Here is a 20,414-nt window from a genome sequence, read left to right as displayed (position 1 = left end):
GCCTTCATTTCACAAGTCCTGATAATGTAATCATCCCCCAATATTGTAATAATTTAACAGCAGACCACCCTGTAGAACCTGATAATATAATAAATTCCTGATAATGTAATAAAAATCTGCACTTGAGTCCATTGAAAATGTAATAAAACCTGATAATGTATTGGGCCAATCCGAGCTCAATGCATACTCAATGGAGGATTTCGGCCATATTGGATTTTCCGCCATCTTTGATTTGATCAAAAACCTTCCATTAATGTTATACTTTATTACATTATTGGTAAAAAAAAGTGTATTACATTTTTGGGAAATGCACTTAATTACATTATCGGGAAGTTATTACATTTTCAATGGACTCAAGTGCAGATTTTTATTACATTATCTGGGTTATTACATTATCAAGAATTTATTACATTATCAGGTTTTATTACATTTTCAATGCACTCAAGTGCAGATTTTTACTACGTTATCTGGGTTATTACATTATTGGGAATTTATTACATTATCAGGTTCTATACCCCCTTTCCCCCCTTTTCTCTTTCTCTCTCTAACCCTTCTCTCCATCCTCTTTTTTCCCCTACAGGGCTGCGGAAGCATGACGTTTGCTTTCTGATCACGGTTCGGCCCAACCTGCCCTATGGCACGCGCTTCGACCGGCGCCAGCCCTTCGTGGAGCAGACCGGCCTGGCGTACGTGAGAGGTTGCGAGGTGCAGGGCATGCTGGATGACAAGGGACGCGTCATCGAAGAAGGTACGCTCATATGTGCCCCTGTCTGCATTAATATATACACACACACACACACACACACACACAGCAGTGGCTCATGACATCCATCCACCCATCAGACCTCCTGTATCCCCAACGACAGATCCTTGGGACAGGGTCAGACTGCTGTTGTCATGGTGACAGTCACAGTGAGACCTGACCTGTTCACATTAACATCCCATTAACCTGAGGTCGACGACAACACCTGAGAGCTTTGGGCCCTGCCCCCTGCTATCTTTTATTGGATTTAAGTGAGGAGCTGCATTGGCTATATGTGAATCATGTGCTCCTGTAAGGCAACATTGAGGGAATGTGCTTGTCCTGTAGAATACAGTAATGTGGAATATATCAGGGTTCGTACGGGTGCTAGAAATCCTTGAAAATGCTTGAATTTTAATGTTGAATTTCAAGGTTTGAAAAGTGCTTGGATTTTGGATTTTAGTGCTTGTAAATGCTAGAAATCTTACTTTATTTCTCTTGCAATCTGACTATAGATGACTTCTTTTTCAATGGAAAAAACGATATAAACTGAATAGCCTATAGCCTATCTGAAGTGAAGACCGCTCCGCCTGGGTCTCGCCTGCATCTTGAGATGTTTCTTGTTGCTCTACCCTGTATCTTCTTACTGAAGGGAGTTTTTCTAGTTCCTAGTGACTGACTGACTGACTGACTGACTGACTGACTGACTGACTGACTGACTGACTGACTGACTGACTGACTGACTGACTGACTGACTGACTGACTGACTGACTGACTGACTGACTGACTGACTGACTGACTGACTGACTGACTGACTGACTGACTGACTGACAGACAGACAGACAGACAGACAGACAGACAGACAGACAGACAGACAGACAGACAGACAGACAGACAGACAGACAGACAGACAGACAGACAGACAGACAGACAGACAGACAGACAGACAGACAGACAGACAGACAGACAGACAGACAGACAGACAGACAGACAGACAGACAGACAGACAGACAGACAGACAGACAGACAGACAGACAGACAGACAGACAGACAGACAGACAGACAGACAGACAGACAGACAGACAGACAGACAGACAGACAGACAGACAGACAGACAGACATTATTTATCCCATGCTGGGAAATTACAGTGTAGCAGCAGCATTACACACATAGACAATGACAATTAAATAAAAAGAACAACCTAGGCATACTTCAAGCAAACAAATATATAAATACAATAAAAATACAACAAAATATAAAGTGTCTAAAGAAGGAGTATGTATTAAGGAGTAGAATAGAATTCCAGTGCAGAATAAATATGAATATACAGTATAAAAAAGTTGGTGCTATGAAACAAATAAGGTGCAATGAACAGTGTGCATAAAGAACACATAAAGTGCATAGACAGTATGTAATGAACCAGACTATTATTTGTTATTGTACAGTGTGATGACATGTGGCAGGAAAGATTTTTTGTATCTGTCCCTTTGGATGTGAGGGCTCCTGCAGTAGCCTATTTGTGGGTCTTTCCTCCTAGTTTGGGTCGTGTTTAGTTCCACCAGCTGCCGGTTGGTGATTTTTGTGAGCTTATTTTAGCTCCTAGCCCCTAGATTCCCATACCAGTATGTTTTATGAGATTAGCAAACTACTTTTAGTTGTTAGAAGTGTAATATCATTGCTGGTGGTAATGGTTAAGAGAAATTACCCCTTTTAGTATCGAAGTACTCATCTAAAACATGACATTTACAACCGTTGAAAGGTGCTGGAAAAGCTTGAAAATGGACCTTGAAAATCCTTGAAAAGTGCTTGAATTTGACCACTGAAAAAGTGTACAAACCCTGAATGTGTAACATAGGAAACATTCACCTCTATCTCTGTAACAATGTTGCCAGCAACAATGCATTGTAGCATTATCTGAGCACAGCAGGAATCTTTAAGCTACCCTAATTTGCTAATAAATGCCTTTAAATTTGCTCTCATCAAAAATATGACTCAGTGAGTGTGTTTGTGTGCGGAGGAGGAATCCCCGTGGATCAAATTCAAATCTCTGGTCTCTCCTGGAAAGTGGAATATGTTTATACAGTAACACAATCTCCTGTGTTTACGTGTCGTGTTCTTGCCCACAGCCCAAAGCAGTCGCTCTGAGTGCTTGGCTCACCTAAGCTAGCCTGCAGCCCTGCTATTTTAAGTGTTTGCCTTTTTTCCCTGTCGGAACATGTGTCCATGCACCGAAGCACCCTTTCCCCTATCCTCTCTCATCTGTTTGGATTAAATATGCAGCGGGCAGGGCTTTCTAAATAGACATGCTGCCAGGGAACATGCCCCGCCACTGTCTGCTCGGTTAAACTTTCAGATCCCCAACGGGGCTAACCGGGACTCTACTGTAGGTAACTGGGTGGTGGGGTGAAACATAAATCACTGGGCACTTTGTGAAGACGGGACACAAGCTGAATGGTTCATTTTAGGACACTAAGAAGTGACTCCCATGCTGTCTTTGTGTAAAACATGATGTTAGAAATGTTGGGGCTGGGCGATATGGACCAAATGTCATATCCCGATATATTTAGGCTGAATATCAATATACGATATATATCCCGATATTTTTTATCTCAAAGTGAAAGCAAATGTTCAGTCAAAGCCAAAAAAAAAATGTATTTTAGGTCTTTTTAGGTCTTTTTTTAGGTCTATTTTAGGTCATTAAATGTAAGCCATAATCATTATAATTAGATTTAATTAATTAATTAATTAAATTAAGACATGAAATGTTTCATTCTGTGTGTAATGGATCTATACAATGTGTTAATTCCACTTTTTGAATTGAATTATTGACATAAATAAACTTTTCTATTAGGGCGGCGCGATATGGACCAAAAGTCATATCCCAATATATTTAGGCAGAATATCGATACATGATATATATTCCAATATTTTTCACTCAAAATGAGGGTAAATGTTCAAAGTCAGAGCTAAATATGACATGTCACAAGTAGTTTTATTGAAAATTTATTTATAAAATATATAATATAACAACAGGAATACCCTTTTTTTTTGGATCTATATAATGTATTATTTCCACTTTTTGAAATTAATTACTGACACAAATAAACTTTTCTATGATATTCTAATTTATAAAGATGCACCTGTATACCGGTACTCAGTCACAAGTAGTTTCATTGAAACCAATTATTTAAGTGAATGTAAATACTGTAATACTTTTTTTAAATCAAAGCTCCATAGAGTGCACATTAAATAAAAAAATATCTTAAATAAGTCCAGATAGAAGTGCAAATTTGAACTGTATCGATATATGTGATGTGGTCTAATTCCATACCACATTTAAAAATATATCGATACGATATTCAATTCTAATGCACTCAAGTGGACATTCAATTCCGACATTATATTATGTATAACTAGTTTGTCTTGTTTTTATTTATTTACCTTTTATTAATATCTTTATTATTATTTGTGTATGCATGTTATTTGTTACTCTGAAAACTGACAATAAAAATATTTTGGGGGAATTTTTTTTTTTTTAATTATTATTATATATTTTTTTATTATTATTATTATTTTTATCTTTTATATCGATAAATCGTCCAGCTCTAACAAATGTACAATTTCCAAAATGTAGGGATGAAATATGTAAAACTACTCTTTGGAAAAATTGGAATTAGGGCTGCAAAATCTATGTGAGTTAAATAGACAAATGCAAGATAGAATTTCATAAAATATGAATTTGTCTTCAGCACTAACATAAAAACAGACACCTTACACAACGATACACAAGCACACAAAACATTGCACATGCACATTATAAGTCCATCCAGAAATCACACAATGAATGAAACTAAGCGGTGTTTAACAATAAATGAACAATGTGTAATTGTTCCACTTAAAGCAGCGTGACTGTGCAGGTGTGTGGGTGTGTATTGATTTAATCCAACCTTTTAATAACTGACATTTTAATACAATGGCACATAGTTGATTTAACTGTTCACACACCTTGGCCCAGCTGTCCACATTGTTATCCCATGGTGTTGAGGGTGTAGCTTCCACTGCTAAGCCACCACCACACTCCTTTTAGTAAGGGGGATTTGATGCTCCCTGCATAGCTGCACTACACATGCACACGGACAGACGTACACACAGACTGGCACACACACACACATGAGAGGCAGACAGGATTGAGTTTCACTCTGCTGGTCTGTGCCCTGCAGCTACATACAAGAATCTATTTAGACATCTGCTAAAGCTGCACTTGCTGCACCACACAGGCCCCCTGTGGGAGCAGGCCTAAAGCCGCTGGCCTGTCAGTCAAGCAGCTCTCTAATTCCTTTTCCTGAGGAGTCGTAGTACTGTAGCAGGCAGAGCTAGTATGAGCCAGGGTTTGTCTTTTAATGGAAGGATATGATGGAAATTGTGATTGAAATCGTGGTTTTAGAATGAGCTGATGGTGGATTAAGTTTTTAGATTGACCGTTGTCCTTGTAAAGCTTTGCCCTGACATTTTCTTTGTTTTTAAACTTTATTTTTTTACGGTTTAAGAACATATACATACATTCACAAACATACAGATTTATTTTTAGATTTATTTATTTGCTACTATTTATTAGTATATATATGTATTATGCTCTATTTCTTAATTATTTATTTATTGTTTTATCTTTTTTATCTAGCTTTTTTAAAACTTTCTATTATTATTATTTCCTTTTACTTTTTTAAATATTTTTTTATTTTATCTTATTTTATTTTATCTTACCTTGCTTTATTTTTTATCTAATTAATTTCTAAGCTGCCTCCAGTGTTTCCTCACTGCTCCATGTTTAGATGGAGCTTCCTCAGTTTGTGCTTTGTTTTTAATAGGATGGGTGGAATGGGCGGAGTGTGTTTGCTTGTTTCTATGTTTCGTCATTGTTGTTTTTTTTCAAAACTTTATTTATTGAGTTTTTTCCCAAAAAGTAATACACAATGAACACAACAACGGACATACAGTCATAAAACCCCATCCCTCCCTCTCATAACCAACAGTAATCTCGGAGGAAAACAAATGCTTGAGTTAGTAAAAATAAAAAATAAATAAAGTAAATGTATTAATCAATAAATAATAATAATAATAATAATAATAATAATAAATAAATAAAATTAAATCATATTAATAAGAAAATAAAATAAAAAAATATAAAAAAATGGGGAGGACATAAATACATTTTATTATTATTATTATTATTACTTGCTCCTTTGTGCTTTGTGTTGCATTTCTCGTATGAAAAGTGCTATGCATCTGATTGATTGATTGATTGATTGATTGATTGATTGATTGATTGATTGATTGATATTATTCTCCCCAATCACTCTGTTTTAGGACCTGAGCCGAAGCCGAAGCTGCGAGGCGACGCCAGGACCTTCCGTGTGTGGCTGGACCCGAACCAGTACCAGCAGGACATGACCAGCAGCATCCAGAGCGCCACTGAAGACCCGTATGAGACTTTCAACATCATCATGAGACGCAAACCCAAGGAGAACAATTTCAAGGTTTGGACTCGACGCTGCAGCACACAGACATTGTATCTGATATTTTAGACCTTGAGCTCTGGTCCTACCAACACCACCCCGGAGTGATGTATCGCACTTATTATCCTCTCCTGGGTGTTGTAGCTGTAAGGTTGGGGCCAGGGCAGCTCCGAGATTACCACCCACTCAAGGCCCTCCCAGTGATCCCAGTGAGAGACTCACGGGATATTCATGTGACATGTATCACCACCTCTCTCTCACCTTTAAGAATCCCCCTGTGGAGCGCCAGCAAGCCATTATTGTAGAGCAGGGGTGTCAAACTCAAATTACCTGGGGGCCGCTGGAGGCAGTATCAAGATGACCAAAAAAATTACAAAAAAAAGACACAAAATGACAGAAAAAAAAAACAAATTACTTAAAAAATACACACAATGACTAATAAAGACACAAAATTGTTAGAAAAAGACACTAAATAACCAAAAAAAGACACATTACTAAAAAAAGACACAAAATGACAGAAAAAAACGAAATACCTTAAAAAACACACACAAAATGACCAAAAAAGACACAATATGACTGTTAAAAAAAGACACAAAATGAACACAAAAGAATTACTGAAAAAAACACAAAATTACTTAAAAAAGACACAAAATGACCCAAAAAATACACAAAATGACTAAAAATGACAAAATTATCAGAAAAAGACACAAAAGGACCAAAAAATACACAAAATTACTAAAAAAAAAAAAAAAAAAAAGACACAAAACGACACAAAAAGACACAAAATGACCAAAAAAAAGACACAAAATGACAGAAAAAAAACTAAATTACTTAAAAAAGACACAAAGTTACTAAAAAAGACACAAAATTACAAAAAAAAGACACAAAATTATTAAAAAAAAGACACAATATTACCAAAAAAGACACAAAATTATTAAAGAAACAACACAAAATGACCAACAAAAAGACACAAAATTAACAAAAAAAAAGTCATTAATGGGACCTTCCACACACAACACGGCAAAGTGCCATTCATATAAAACTCACATTAAACTTTCATATCAAGGTGAGGGCCACAAAATATCGTCACGAGGGCCGCAATTGGCCCACGGGCCGCAAGTTTAAGACCCATGCTGTAGAGTATACTCTCGGTATGCCGTCTGTAGGAAAGCATAGCCATGTTATAATAAGAGTGTAACATACAGGAGTAAATCCCAGAGGTTAAATGAGGTAAATCTATGTTGTTGTTTGACTGATATGAAAGTTTTCCATCAGGTCAAAGTAATTATCCTTTTAAGTGTGTGAAACTTTCGTTAAATATGTCTCTCTTATGTTGTTTTGCTCCATTTTGTTCAACTTTTTATAATTTGAATGTTTATCATGCACAAAACCTTTTTTTTTTACTGTTTATCTCGTCCCTTTTCATTTGAGAGCTTCTCATATTCAAATCTGCTGTTTCTAATTCCACACACCCATTTCTGTCTCTCTCACAGCCGGAGAGATGACAGATGATTTTGAAGTGTTTTTTTTTCTTTTTTATGAATTTGAAAAGAACAGGAACTAATGGGTATTCAAGAAACATTCTTCTCCATCTTTGATGTGTGACATAGATAAAAGTAAACACGTTCTCCCTCCCCGATGTTTGATGCTCAGGGTATTAGACAGTTTGCAGTTCATTAAAATATAATTGACAGACGTACAAATTACCTGCTGTCCCATCAGCCCACCACTCTGCTATTCTTATCCAGATAAACCACCTCTTGTGGGATCTGTTGTCTGTTTTCTGCAGCCTCGTTGCTTACATTCTCCCTCTGCTTACGCTCTGTTTCAGGCCGTGCTAGAAACCATCAGGAACCTGATGAACACAGAGTGTGTTGTCCCTGATTGGCTTCACGACATCATCCTGGGTTATGGGGACCCAGGCAGTGCCCACTACTCCAAAATGCCCAACCAGATCTCCACGTTGGACTTCAACGACACCTTTCTGTCCCTGGACCATTTACGTTCCTGCTTCCCCGGTTACACCATACAGGTCACTGAGGAGAACCCAGAGCTGCAAGTCTTCCCTTTCAGGTGAATGTCAAAGATGCAAAAAAAATCAAACGATAAAGAGAATTTGTTGAAACTGATTTCCCTAATGCTACCTATACGGGTGATTCTCATGAAGCCAGTCTAAGATATGTCTGTGAGGATTATAAGGACATACTTTATTAAACTAAATATATTTCACCTTTATATAAATTAACAATATAGCCATAATTAATACTTTTTTCCATGACTGTATTTTTGGTGATTTTGTTTCTTTTTTGATCACTTTTACATCTATTTTTGGTCATTTTTTGACTTTTTTGGTCATTTTGTGACTTTTTTATTATTTTTACATCTATTTTTGGTCAATTTGTGTCTATTTCGATAATTTTGTGTCCTTTTTTGGTAATTTTAACATCTACAGTCATGGAAACAGTCTTGATAATAACCAAAATCATTAGGAATAACGCTCAAAGATGTAAAAAAATCAAACGATAAAGACAGAAATTTTGTTGACGGGTGATTCTAATGAAGCCAGTCTAAGCTATGTCTGTGAAGATTATAAAGACATACTTTATTAAACTAAATATATTTCACTTTTATATGAATGAACAGTATAACCATAATTAATCCTTTTTTCCATGACTGTATTTTTGGTCATTTTGTTTCTTTTTTGATCCCTTTTTACACATATTTTTGGTCAATTTGTGTCTATTTCGATAACTTTGTGTCCTTTTTTGGTAATTTTAACATCTACAGTCATGGAAACATTCTCGATAATAACCAAAATCATTATGAATAAAACCATGTTGTGTTACGTCACTGAGACTTGAGATAATATCAAACAACTTTGATATGATCCAAACCCAAGACTAGGAAAAGACTGATATGAAACAGAGCAGATTACTACCTTAAACTTAACTATGGAGATGACGGAGCGCCGTGACTCCAGTAAAACTCTTAGATTTACTGAAGACTTTCAGTTTTTAGTCTGGGACTGTGGAAATCTTTTGGTGTAAGCCCAGCATTAAAGTAAATGTATAGACATCAATATTTTATTAACTTCCTGTTGTATAATTGTTTTACTACATACTTCCATAACAATTTGTCTTATTTTACTCCATCTTCCCTCTTTTTCTGTCCACCAGAATCAAGTTTCCCGTCTCAAACAAAGCAGAGAAAGGGAAGAAGAGAAAGTCAGATGAAGAAGAGGAGGAGTACAAAGAGGAAGACAAGACCTTGATGGTGGAGCCTTATGTCACCCCCAACCGCGGGCCGTATCCCTACAACCAGCCAAAGCGGTGAGGTCACGGCTAAGACTCCAGCCCTCCTGTTGACAATTTAACAAGATTAGTGGTCAAAAGGTTGTCCGGTCATTTGAGTTCAGTATGTTTCAGAAGCACGAAGTGTTTTAGCTTTCTACAAAAGGTCCACCCCAAAAAAGCAATATCAGTTTGTTTTTTTAAGGGCCGGGGACTCGATTAAAAAAATTATCTAATTAATTAGAGGCTTTGTAATTAATTAATCGAAATTAATTGTATTTTAATCCCATATAAATATTTGATCTATAAACAGTGAGAAGTAATTTTTTTCACATGGATTTTTAGTATACCATTGAATAATGACTGAATACATGAGCTTAAGCAACAAAAATATTGTTTATTTTTGTTCAAGTCCAACAGACCAGTGCAATTTTTGCCATTAACCCTTAATAGGGCACTCATTGAAATACTTGCAAATTACAAATTTAAACCCTAGAGAATGTTGGATATTGGATGGATATTACATGCACGCACATACGTAAATCGCCTTCAAAATAAAAGCATTATGGTTGTATTGATTTCTAATTTCGGGGTAACCTCAAGCGGGCCGGATATGGCGCCCGGGCCGCCTAATGCCCAGATCTTGTCTAATTCCATATCACATTTAAAAATATATTGATATATTTTTCATATCGATACAACCAATAAAAAAATCATTCAATTCAACCATAGTGCTTTTATTTTGAAGGCGATTTACGTATGTGCGTGCATGCATGCATAAGCACTTGCACAGATTTATCTTGTTAAAAAAACACTTTGCTTTTTGCACAGGGTAAATAAATTGTTTGTTTACTGCATAACATACATACATTTGAATGTATGTTTTGTTTAAAATAAATTGCTTTTTTTTACAATTTTTTACTGCTATATTTGACTCCGCATTCCACATTAACATAGTCTTTTCATAACATATATTCTTACCACTAACAGCTCTAAATCGATATTTTTTTTATATTGCTATATCGCCCAGCCGTACCATCTACAGTAAACAATACACTGACAATGGATAGAAACCTCATACAACCCCACCTCAAAAAATCCAAACTATCATGTAAAGTCCTTAACCTCTAACCAAAACATATTTTCAATTTAAAACAGGGCAGAGGCTTTTTATAGCGACTCTAATCTGAATCTGGCCCTGACTATTTGGATTTGTTTGTCTCCATGGTGTCTGCTCTTACTTGTTTCTCCATGTAGTGTGGTGCTGCTATTCCGGTTGTTGTTCTGCCTACAATAATAGATGGAAATTTTTATGCAATTAAAGGTGAACAAAAAAAGCCTTTAATATTCCTGCGCTAATTATAACACCACAAAATAATTGCCCTTCATGAAAATTTAAGATTAATCTAGTGGTGTTTTAGCCTCTCCAGTCTGCACTTTGATATTTAAATCTTGATAGCAACAACATGTCCACGGGGAAGCCCTGACTAAACAATATTTAAAAATGGTCTCAATGCCTCAAGTTTTGTTGTGATGTTTTTTAAGTATCTCTTTTGAAAATAAGGGAGCGAAAGCATTTGAACACAAATGTGTTCACGCTGTCAAGGCTATTCAGCCTCTCCGACTAATTACTTTATTCATTAATATAAGCAATATTTGTGTCTTACAGGAATACAATTCAGTTCACTCCCACGCAGATTGAAGCCATTCGAGCTGGGATGCAGCCGGGACTCACCATGGTAATAAATTTGTATTCAGTGTTTTAATTTGTACACAATCCATCCAGGTTTCTGGCTCTTCCTCTGCCTTCCTCCCTGTGTCAAAAGGTGTGCCCCAGGGCTCGATCCTGGGTCCTCTTTTGTTCTCGCCGTACTGTTTACTCCTCTACATTTAGCTGACAGCTTTAGTTACTTTTGACATGAAAAACATGATAAAGTGATAAGATGTTGTTGTTGTTTTTTAATTAAAGCTCATAACAGTATATTAAAGAGTTAAAATGAGCCCTATCTGTACAACTAAAGGTACATTTGTTTTGACAAATATAATGATAACACCAAAAATAGCTCATAAGAGTTTAATTTAATAGCTGATATCTAGACATTTTCAATCATTTTTTAATAATGATTTTGGTTATCATCAAAAAAACATGGAAAATGTCTAGATATCAGCTCTTAAATCAAACTCTTATGAGCTATTTTTGTTGTTATCATTATATTTGTCCAAACAAATGTACCTTTAGTTGTACCAGACATTAAAATGAACAAGAAATTGAAGAAAACAGGAGTCTAATAGTTTTTCCATGACTGTCGTCATCCTGTCTTTGGAAGATTAAATTGAGAACAGTGAGCTCTGATACTGCAGATACATACTGTTCCAGCCTGCTGATATAAAGCTGGAGATTTGCAACTAATAATGTTAGTGGTGTATACCAGGGGAAATCTCTCACCAGTAAATATGCTGTTGTTTGGTGTCCCTAGTGATGACACATTTCTCTGGAACCCTCTCTGTGATGTTGGCATTGCCAGTGTAATAGTCCAGTAGTTCTCAACCTTTTTGAGTCGCAACCGCTATAGCACAGTTCAGATCATACAAACTCAGTTGATACTATGAATTTTTGACAAATAATGAAGCAGACAACAACTAAAACATTTCTCTGTCTGTGCATTTACATATGTTTGTATATGTTATTGTTACTTTTAATCTAAGTCCTTTGCTATAAGTTTAAAGGTCCATTCTGACCTCCTGAGTGTGTAACAGTCAGCTTCAAGCCAGAGACTCCTTGGAAAGTAATAACTTGTTACTTTGGGATTTGTCAGAAAAGACACAAAATTACCCAAAAATGAATCAAATTGATCACAAAATGACACAAAATGATCAAAAAATTACATAAAATTTAGCAAAAAAGGACTCAAATTGACCACAAAATGACAAAAAATGACCACAAAAAGACACAAAATGACCAAAAAAGACACATGATGACCAAAAAAAGACACAAAATTACCCCAAAAAAGAATAAAATTGATCACAAAATGATCAAAAAAAGACACAAAATGACCAAAGAATTACATAAAATTAAGCAAAAAGGACTCAAATTGACCAAAAAATGACCACAAAAAGACACAAATTGACCAAAAAAAGACACAAAATCACCCATAAAAGAAATAAAATGACAAAAAAAAGACACAAATTGACCAAAAAGACACAAAATGACAAAAAAAGACACATGATGACACAAAAAAAGACACAAAATTACCCCAAAAAAGACACAAAATGACCAAAAAAGTCACAAAAAAAGACACAAAATGACCAAAAAAAGACACAAAATGACCAAAAAAAGACATTAAATGACCAAAAAGACTAAAACACGAACACTGTAACAAAGTGGAGACAGAGCTGACTTCCAAAATGATTTGGCGACCCCCAGAAATCATCTCGCGACCCCAATTGGGGTCGGGACCCCAAGGTTGAGAATAGCTGGAACAGTCAACCACACATGAAATGACACCTATGACAGTTATGGATACACCAAGTCCATACGGACATCCAGAGCTATGTCATTCCCGCCTGCTCCTGTGATCTAACAAGAAGTGTAACACACACTGTTTTGACAAAAGGGCTATTCTGATGTGGTGACTGGGAACTGGCAGCAGGATAAGAGTTATTTATTGTGCAGATAGTCGAGGTAAATATGGCAAGTAGGCTATCAACAGAGTCGTAAACCACTCTACATGCCTTTCTCTGCTCCTCTTCTCACTCTCCCCAACCTTCTGTCTTGGCATCAGTTAGCAACCATAACAAACACACACTAGCTCCCAGTTTGCCTGGCTTTACTTTCATGTCGGGGAACCAAGGACCTGATTATCCACTGATTTATGCAGGAATATCTTATTGTGCCTACTATTTTTTTGCAGAAATTACTCACCTGAGATACCCATACTAAGACTAGCCTGATTCATGAATATTTATTTGGCGAATTAGATGCTATTCCCCCCAGTTAAATAGATATGAGGCTCATTATCATGGTAACCTGTATACAGAGATAAAGTGGTGGAATGTAACGAAGTGCATTTATTCAAGTACTGTACTTAAGTAAAGTTTTATTGAGTATTTCCATTTTATGTAACGTCATACTTCTACTTCACTACATTTTAAGGGCAAATGTTGCCCTTAAACAAACAAACTTTTTAATATTGGTCTTTCAGAACATGCTGTTTGTTGGTTCTCCAATTATTTATTGTCGAGAACACAATCTGTCCAGATTTCTGGCTCCTCCGCTGCCTTCCTCCCTGTGTCAAGGTGTGCCCCAGGGCTCGATCCTGGGTCCTCTTTTGTTCTCGCCGTACTTTTTACTTCTCTACATTTAGCTGACAGCTTTAGTTACTTTTGACATGAATTTATGTAAGTGAACATAAATACTGTATAACAACAGGAGTACATTTTTTTTTCTTCAAACAAAGCTCCATAAAGTGCACATTTAGATAAAAAAAATATCTTAAATAAAAGTAGCCTATGAAATAAAGTAGGCCAATCTTTTTTCTGAAATGCATATATTTATATGAGAAAAGAATAACGAACATTACAAAAGAACTAAATATGACAAACCCTAGTAAGGGCAGCATTTATATATAAAGAAAGAAAAAAAACGATATTTGCGATATGATCTAATTTCATATCACATTTAAAAATATATCAATATATTTTTTCTATCTATCTAACTAGCCTTCAGATTTCAAGCCAAGGCTTAAAATATACTTGAGATTGCTTTTTCTCCATTTTTAGTAGCTCTGTGTTTTTGTTCATTTGGGCAGTCACTGGGTCTAGACAGCACCACAGCCTTGTTGCATTGTATATTTATATATAAATATATATCTAGCTCGTTCTGACATGCCCATGGCCTCGCTGTCACAACCACTAGGGTTTCTCTAAGCCAAGCGCCTTTGCACTGTGACCTAACTTCAGATTATGCTCCTCTTCTCTCCAGTTTCCTTCTGTTACATTTTTATGTTTCTTTTTTTTCCCCCTACCAACTTTTTTTTGTTTAACTTCCTGCTGTGTCTCCAGGTTGTTGGACCACCAGGTACCGGAAAGACAGATGTTGCCGTTCAGATCATCTCAAACCTCTATCACAACTTTCCAGAGCAGAGGACCCTCATCGTCACACACTCTAACCAGGTTTGCCAAGCGCGCACACGCACACACACACACACACACACACACACACACACACACACACACACACACACATGGTTTTCATAGATCATGGGTACTCCAGTTTTAATCCTCACTTGTGGGGACCACCCTTTCTAGAGGTTGTAGAGAGCTGAAAAAAATTGAGTAAACTTGCCATAACTCAGTTAGCCTATACACGCCTTCAAACCTCTGAAATGATGAAGTGATGTTTTAATCAGGCTTTATGGGGACATCCAGAAAAACCAGTAAACATGCTTTCAGGGTACTTATTTACATGAATTAGCATATTTCAAACAGATTATTTGGTGACTAATGGGGACTTACTTTTACATAAAACAATGAAAATTAGATACTTTTCTAAGAAGCCAATTCTATAATTGTGGAATTTGCAAAAATAGTAAAACTTCAATTCAAACCTTGAAGCAATCACACACACACACACACACACACACACACACACACACACACACACACACACATTCTTGTTTGCTAGTTTTAGTTTAGTATTTTTTTTTTTTAAATGCTTAAGTTTTAGTTTAGTTTGTATTAGTTTTAGTTTTTTGTAGTAGGGTATTTGTTGGGTGGGAGATTAAAAGAGGTCACAGTAAATTTTGCCTTTATTTCCTTTGTCTGATCCATCTTCATGAAAAAAGTTGACAAAGAGGAAAATTAAGGACATTTTCACTATAATTTTAGTTCGTTTTGTAACCACACAATACAGATTCAGTTAATTATCAATATCATGTAACTTTAACTCTTAAAACAAAGAGTCTCAAAAAAGCCTTTAAAGTAGTGAGGACCAGCCGAATTGGTTAAAAACGTGTTCTGGTCCTCATTATGTAGGAAGTACAAGAATACACACACACACACACACACACACACACACACATTCTTGTACTTCTATCTTTGTGAGGGCCCTCATTGGAATAGTGAATCCCCTTGCAAGGTTATAATAGTTTTGGATTTTTCATTCGTTTTAGTTTTAATTTTGTTGTGAATTTTTGTTTTCAAATTCAGTTAGTTTTAATGAGCTTTTAGAGTGAGTTTGCTAGTTTTAGTTTAGTATTTATTTTTTTTAAATGCTTTAGTTTTAGTTTAGTTTTTATTAGTTTTAATGTTAGTTTTAGTTTTTTTGTAATGGGGTATTTGTTGGGTGGGAGATTAAAAGAGGTCACAGTAAATTTTACCTTTATTTCCTTTGACTTATCCATCTTCATTATGTATGAAAAAAAGTTGAAAATGACAAAAAAAAACACATCTTCAGCTCAAACCAGCTCTGTGATCTTTGAACAGTTTCCCCAAAAGCCAGCTCAAAAAAAAAAACACAGTGAAGCTGTCTGGGGAATTTAAAGCTTGTACTCAGAGCTGCCCATTAATCAGGCGATGGTTACATTCAAGCCACAGAAGAAAAATTAAAATCTAAGCTCCCCTGTGACCCGGTCTTCTCCCCTTTAGTATTTAATCATAAAGTAATCTGCTGTTGTTTTACACCAGTGGGAGCCGGCCAACAGAAACCTTGGCCGCAAGCAGCATTGCTGGACATAATGATGAAAACCCTTATTCCCATGCAATAGTTCCCCCTTCCATTTGTATTCCTTATACAGTAATAGACATTTGCTTCACAGCATGATAAATACCTCTAATACATTACAAACAGCACTGTATGGATTGGACCAAAAGAGACAGAAAGTCTGTTATACTGTTGTTTACTTGCACAAGTTTCAGCAGTAAAGTTCTTGAATGTCTACACTGATGAAAAACTCTGTCTTAAGAATCACTGTGAATTTGTTTGTAAGAAGGTTTCAAAATAGTTGGACATTAAAAAAAGGGTTAAACACATAGACTGTATATAAATAATGGAGTGTCTGTTAGTCCAACCAAACGCTGAACAAGACATTAAGTGAAAATACAGTGAAAGGCTCAAAGTTATGAGACCAAACCGCTAAACGTCATTTTTTATATCTATTTAATGTTATATATAACTTTATTGACAATTTGCCGTGGATACGCATTGCTCTCCTTCTTAAGTGACCTGTCAATCAAAGGTAGCCACGCCCAAAATAAAATATTGAGAAAAAAGCACATGCATCAAAGAAAGGATGTTACATGTCTGATCTCTGATCATGTTTGTTTGTTTCCTTGCGTTATTCTACACCAGGCTCTGAACCAGCTGTTTGAGAAGATCATGGCTCTAGACATCGACGAGCGCCACCTCCTGCGTCTGGGCCACGGAGAAGAGGAGCTGGAGACGGAGAAGGACTTCAGCAGGTGAGGACAGTCGGGGACACACACACACACTGATAGATGCACCTAAAGCAGGGGTCTCAAACTCAAATTACCTGGGGGCCGCTGGAGGCAGTATCAAAATTTCCAAAAAAAGACACAAAATTACAAGAAAAAGAAACTAAATTACGTCAGAAAGACACAAAATTACCCAAAAAGACACAAAATGACCAAAAAAGACACAAAATTACTAAAAAGACACAAAATGACCAAAAAAAGACACAAAATGACTGAAAAAACACAACATGACTTTAAAAAAAAGACACAAAATGACCAAAAAAGACACAAAATTACAAAAAAGACACAAAATGACCCAAAAAAGACACAAAATTACTAAAGAAAAACACAAAATTACTAAAAAAAAGACACAAATTGATTTTAAAAAGACACAAAATTTCCAAAAAAAAGTAATTAAAGGGACCTTACATACAAAACACAGTAAAGTGCCATTCATACAAAACTCACATTAAACTTTCATATCAAGGTGGGGGCCACAAAATATTGTCACAAGGGCCGCAGTTGGCCCGCGTGCCGCGAGTTTGAGACCCATGACCTAAACAAACAGAAAAGCATATGTGAAAATTGAGACAACTTGACTTCACTCGTGCAGGTGTCAAAGTGCATTCAGTAGATAGTTACATATACGCAGCAGAGGCAACTATGTACAGACAATATAGATGCAGCTGCCCTCACACATAATTAGTGTGAGCCAACACAGTGACAGAGCCACTTGATACTCCCATATGACAGGCCTTGAACCTGCTTTATCTTCATTAGGAAGTGTTGGCCTCTCTGGCCTTTTAGGCCTTTGCCCCAGTGTAAGGGATCTTTCCCTAAAGCCCTGCACTCAGAGGACATTCCTGTCTCATTAACTCTCTCATCACCACTGAAACTGACCTCGTACCCAGTCGCAGTAGGAGGAGAGTAAAAAGCCGTATAGAGAACATAATGAAAATGCCAAAATGAACACTGGAACCTTTTAATATAAGCTGAACAGGCTAAATAAATGTTACTGTTTTCCAGTGGTAGAATGTAACTAAGTACATTTACTCAAGTACTGTACTTAAGTACAATTCTTAGATACTTTTACTTTACTTGAGTATTTCCACTTTTGTAACTTTATACTTCTACTTCACTACATACTCTACCCCGTGTCAAAAGGTGTGCCCCAGGGCTTGATCCTGGGTCCTCTTTTGTTCTTGCCGTAACATAAAAACATGATCAATTTAAAGTGATTATGCATGTTTATAAATTAAACCACATAAAGTACATTAAATAGTTAAAATGAGCCCTGCATTGACAGCAGTAAAACACTGCTTACATAAATGCACCAATAATAATAATAATCTAATAAAATATTTAGAACATATAAAACAATCTGTGTGGGGTTATTCTGCATAATGAGTACTTTTACTTTTGATACTTTAAGTACATCTTGATGCTGATACTTTTGTACTTTTACTTCAGTAAGTTTTGAATGCAGGACTTTTACTCATAGTGGAGTAATTTCACAGTGTGGTAGAAGTAAGGGAACTGAATACTTCTTCCACCGCTGTCATTTTCCAAGCTCAGGTTTACAGCAGGCCTTTTTAATGAATAAGTAATATGCAACAATACGATTAAAATATTACATGAATAAATATACACATAAATAAATAATTTCATGAATAAATACATTTCTTTTTAGCTATTTGGGGACATTTTATGTAGCGAAGGCCAGGAAGGAGCCCTCTTAAATCTGTGGTGGGAGACATTGGCTTACTGCGATTTATTAAAACCGACATATATATTTAATGCTATTTGTTCACTTTCCTGGTCTGCACCCCAATGGACACATAACCCACACAGTGGTGCTATTCTTCATGTAGCACAGGTGCCAGAACAAATGGACTCAGACAAGAACCACTAGAGCAGGGGTCTCAAACTCAAATTACCTGGGGGCCGCATCAAAATGACTAAAAAAAAAGACATAGAATGACAGAAAAAAAACTAAATTACTTAAAAAAGACCTAAATGACCAAAAAAAGACACAAAATTACTTTAAAAAAGACACAAAATGACCAAAAAAGACACAAAATGACTAAATTAAAAAACTAAATTACTTTTAAAAAAAAAGACACTAAATGACCAAAAAAGACACAAAATGACCCCCAAAAAACTAAATTACTTAAGGAAGAAACAAAATGACCAAAAAAAGACACAGAATTAACAAAAAAAGACACAAAATTATATTAAAAAAGACACAAAATGACCAAAATAGACACAAAATGACAAAAAAAACCTAAATTACTTAAAGAAGAAACAAAATGACCAAAAAAAGACACAGAATTAACAAAAAAAGACACAAAATTATATTAAAAAAGACACAAAATGACCAAAATAGACACAAAATGACAAAAAAAAACCTAAATTACTTAAAGAAGAAACAAAATGACCAAAAAAAGACACAGAATTAACAGAAAAGACACAAAATGACCAAGAAAAGACACAAAATGACAGAAAAAAAACAAAAAAATGACTTAAAGAAGAAACAAAATGACCAAAAAAAGACACAGAAATAACAAACAAAACACAAAATTATATAAAAAAGACACAAAGTTTGACACTCGAGTTTGAGACCCATGCACTATAGTCCTGTTAAGGAAGCCCCAGTAGTTCCCTGCTCCTTTTATCTGCACGTTTGTGTGTACTCCACCGCGTGTGTGTGTGTGTGTGTGTGTGTGTGTGTGTGTAAAATGCCTTGAAGGATAGTGACTCAGTCCTTACAACTGAGACATAGTGAGATGGAAAAAGAGATGTTTGGGGGGCAGCGTACTTTAAGCACTCCTGACAGATTCTAAAAAGAGAAATTATCTCAAGATACCCAAAACATTTACAGTTCTACATGACTGCTGCTATATTTAACACCATCAGCAGATGAATCAGACACAACCTTGGTTTTTTTTTTTCTTTTTTTCTTGCTAGCAAAGCTTTTCAGCCAGCTGAGTATAAATAGCTCAGTGTTATTGAATATTAATTAAGCTTTTATGATGTTACTATTTAAAGTTTCCTTATAGCCTACATTGTTAATTACCACCTTATCCATCTGTGGCACCGAGCAAATTGCACCCTATAGCTTCTTTGCTCACACTTGCAGCAGAGGAAGGGAGGGCTGGTGCATGTCGCTCATTTGATTCCTCTCTGTATGACTCGTGCTCTCTCTGTATGACTGTAGTATGAGTAGCAGTGGATGAGATTTGGTGTCTGCTACATGCTTAAATTATGCAGCAACACCAAGATAAAAGAGCTTTAGCTAGCAGCATTTAATATGTTCCCGCCTGCCTCGCTGCCTCATAACAACATGCAGACTCCACACTCCTTCCACCCCACTGACACCAGCGAGAGGAGACAGCCAC

General features: G+C 36.1%; 1 protein-coding gene across 2 annotated transcripts in view; it reads left to right on the top strand.

The window, feature by feature from the left end:
• Positions 1-20,414, top strand: part of aqr (aquarius intron-binding spliceosomal factor) — a 110,330-nt gene that overhangs the window by 36,438 nt on the left and 53,478 nt on the right. For both annotated transcript variants that reach the window (XM_059353471.1, XM_059353470.1), the window contains exons 19-25: positions 581-748; positions 6,108-6,277; positions 8,088-8,329; positions 9,433-9,585; positions 11,216-11,285; positions 14,608-14,718; positions 16,895-17,004. In XM_059353471.1, coding sequence (XP_059209454.1) covers positions 581-748; positions 6,108-6,277; positions 8,088-8,329; positions 9,433-9,585; positions 11,216-11,285; positions 14,608-14,718; positions 16,895-17,004 — 1,024 coding nt within the window. The remainder of the gene's footprint in view (positions 1-580; positions 749-6,107; positions 6,278-8,087; positions 8,330-9,432; positions 9,586-11,215; positions 11,286-14,607; positions 14,719-16,894; positions 17,005-20,414) is intronic.

The sequence above is a fragment of the Centropristis striata genome, chromosome 16 (assembly GCF_030273125.1).
Source record: "Centropristis striata isolate RG_2023a ecotype Rhode Island chromosome 16, C.striata_1.0, whole genome shotgun sequence".
NCBI classification, from domain to species: domain Eukaryota; kingdom Metazoa; phylum Chordata; class Actinopteri; order Perciformes; family Serranidae; genus Centropristis; species Centropristis striata.
The sequence above is the reverse complement of the archived record's forward strand: the minus strand, read 5'-3'. Positions and strand labels throughout refer to the sequence as shown.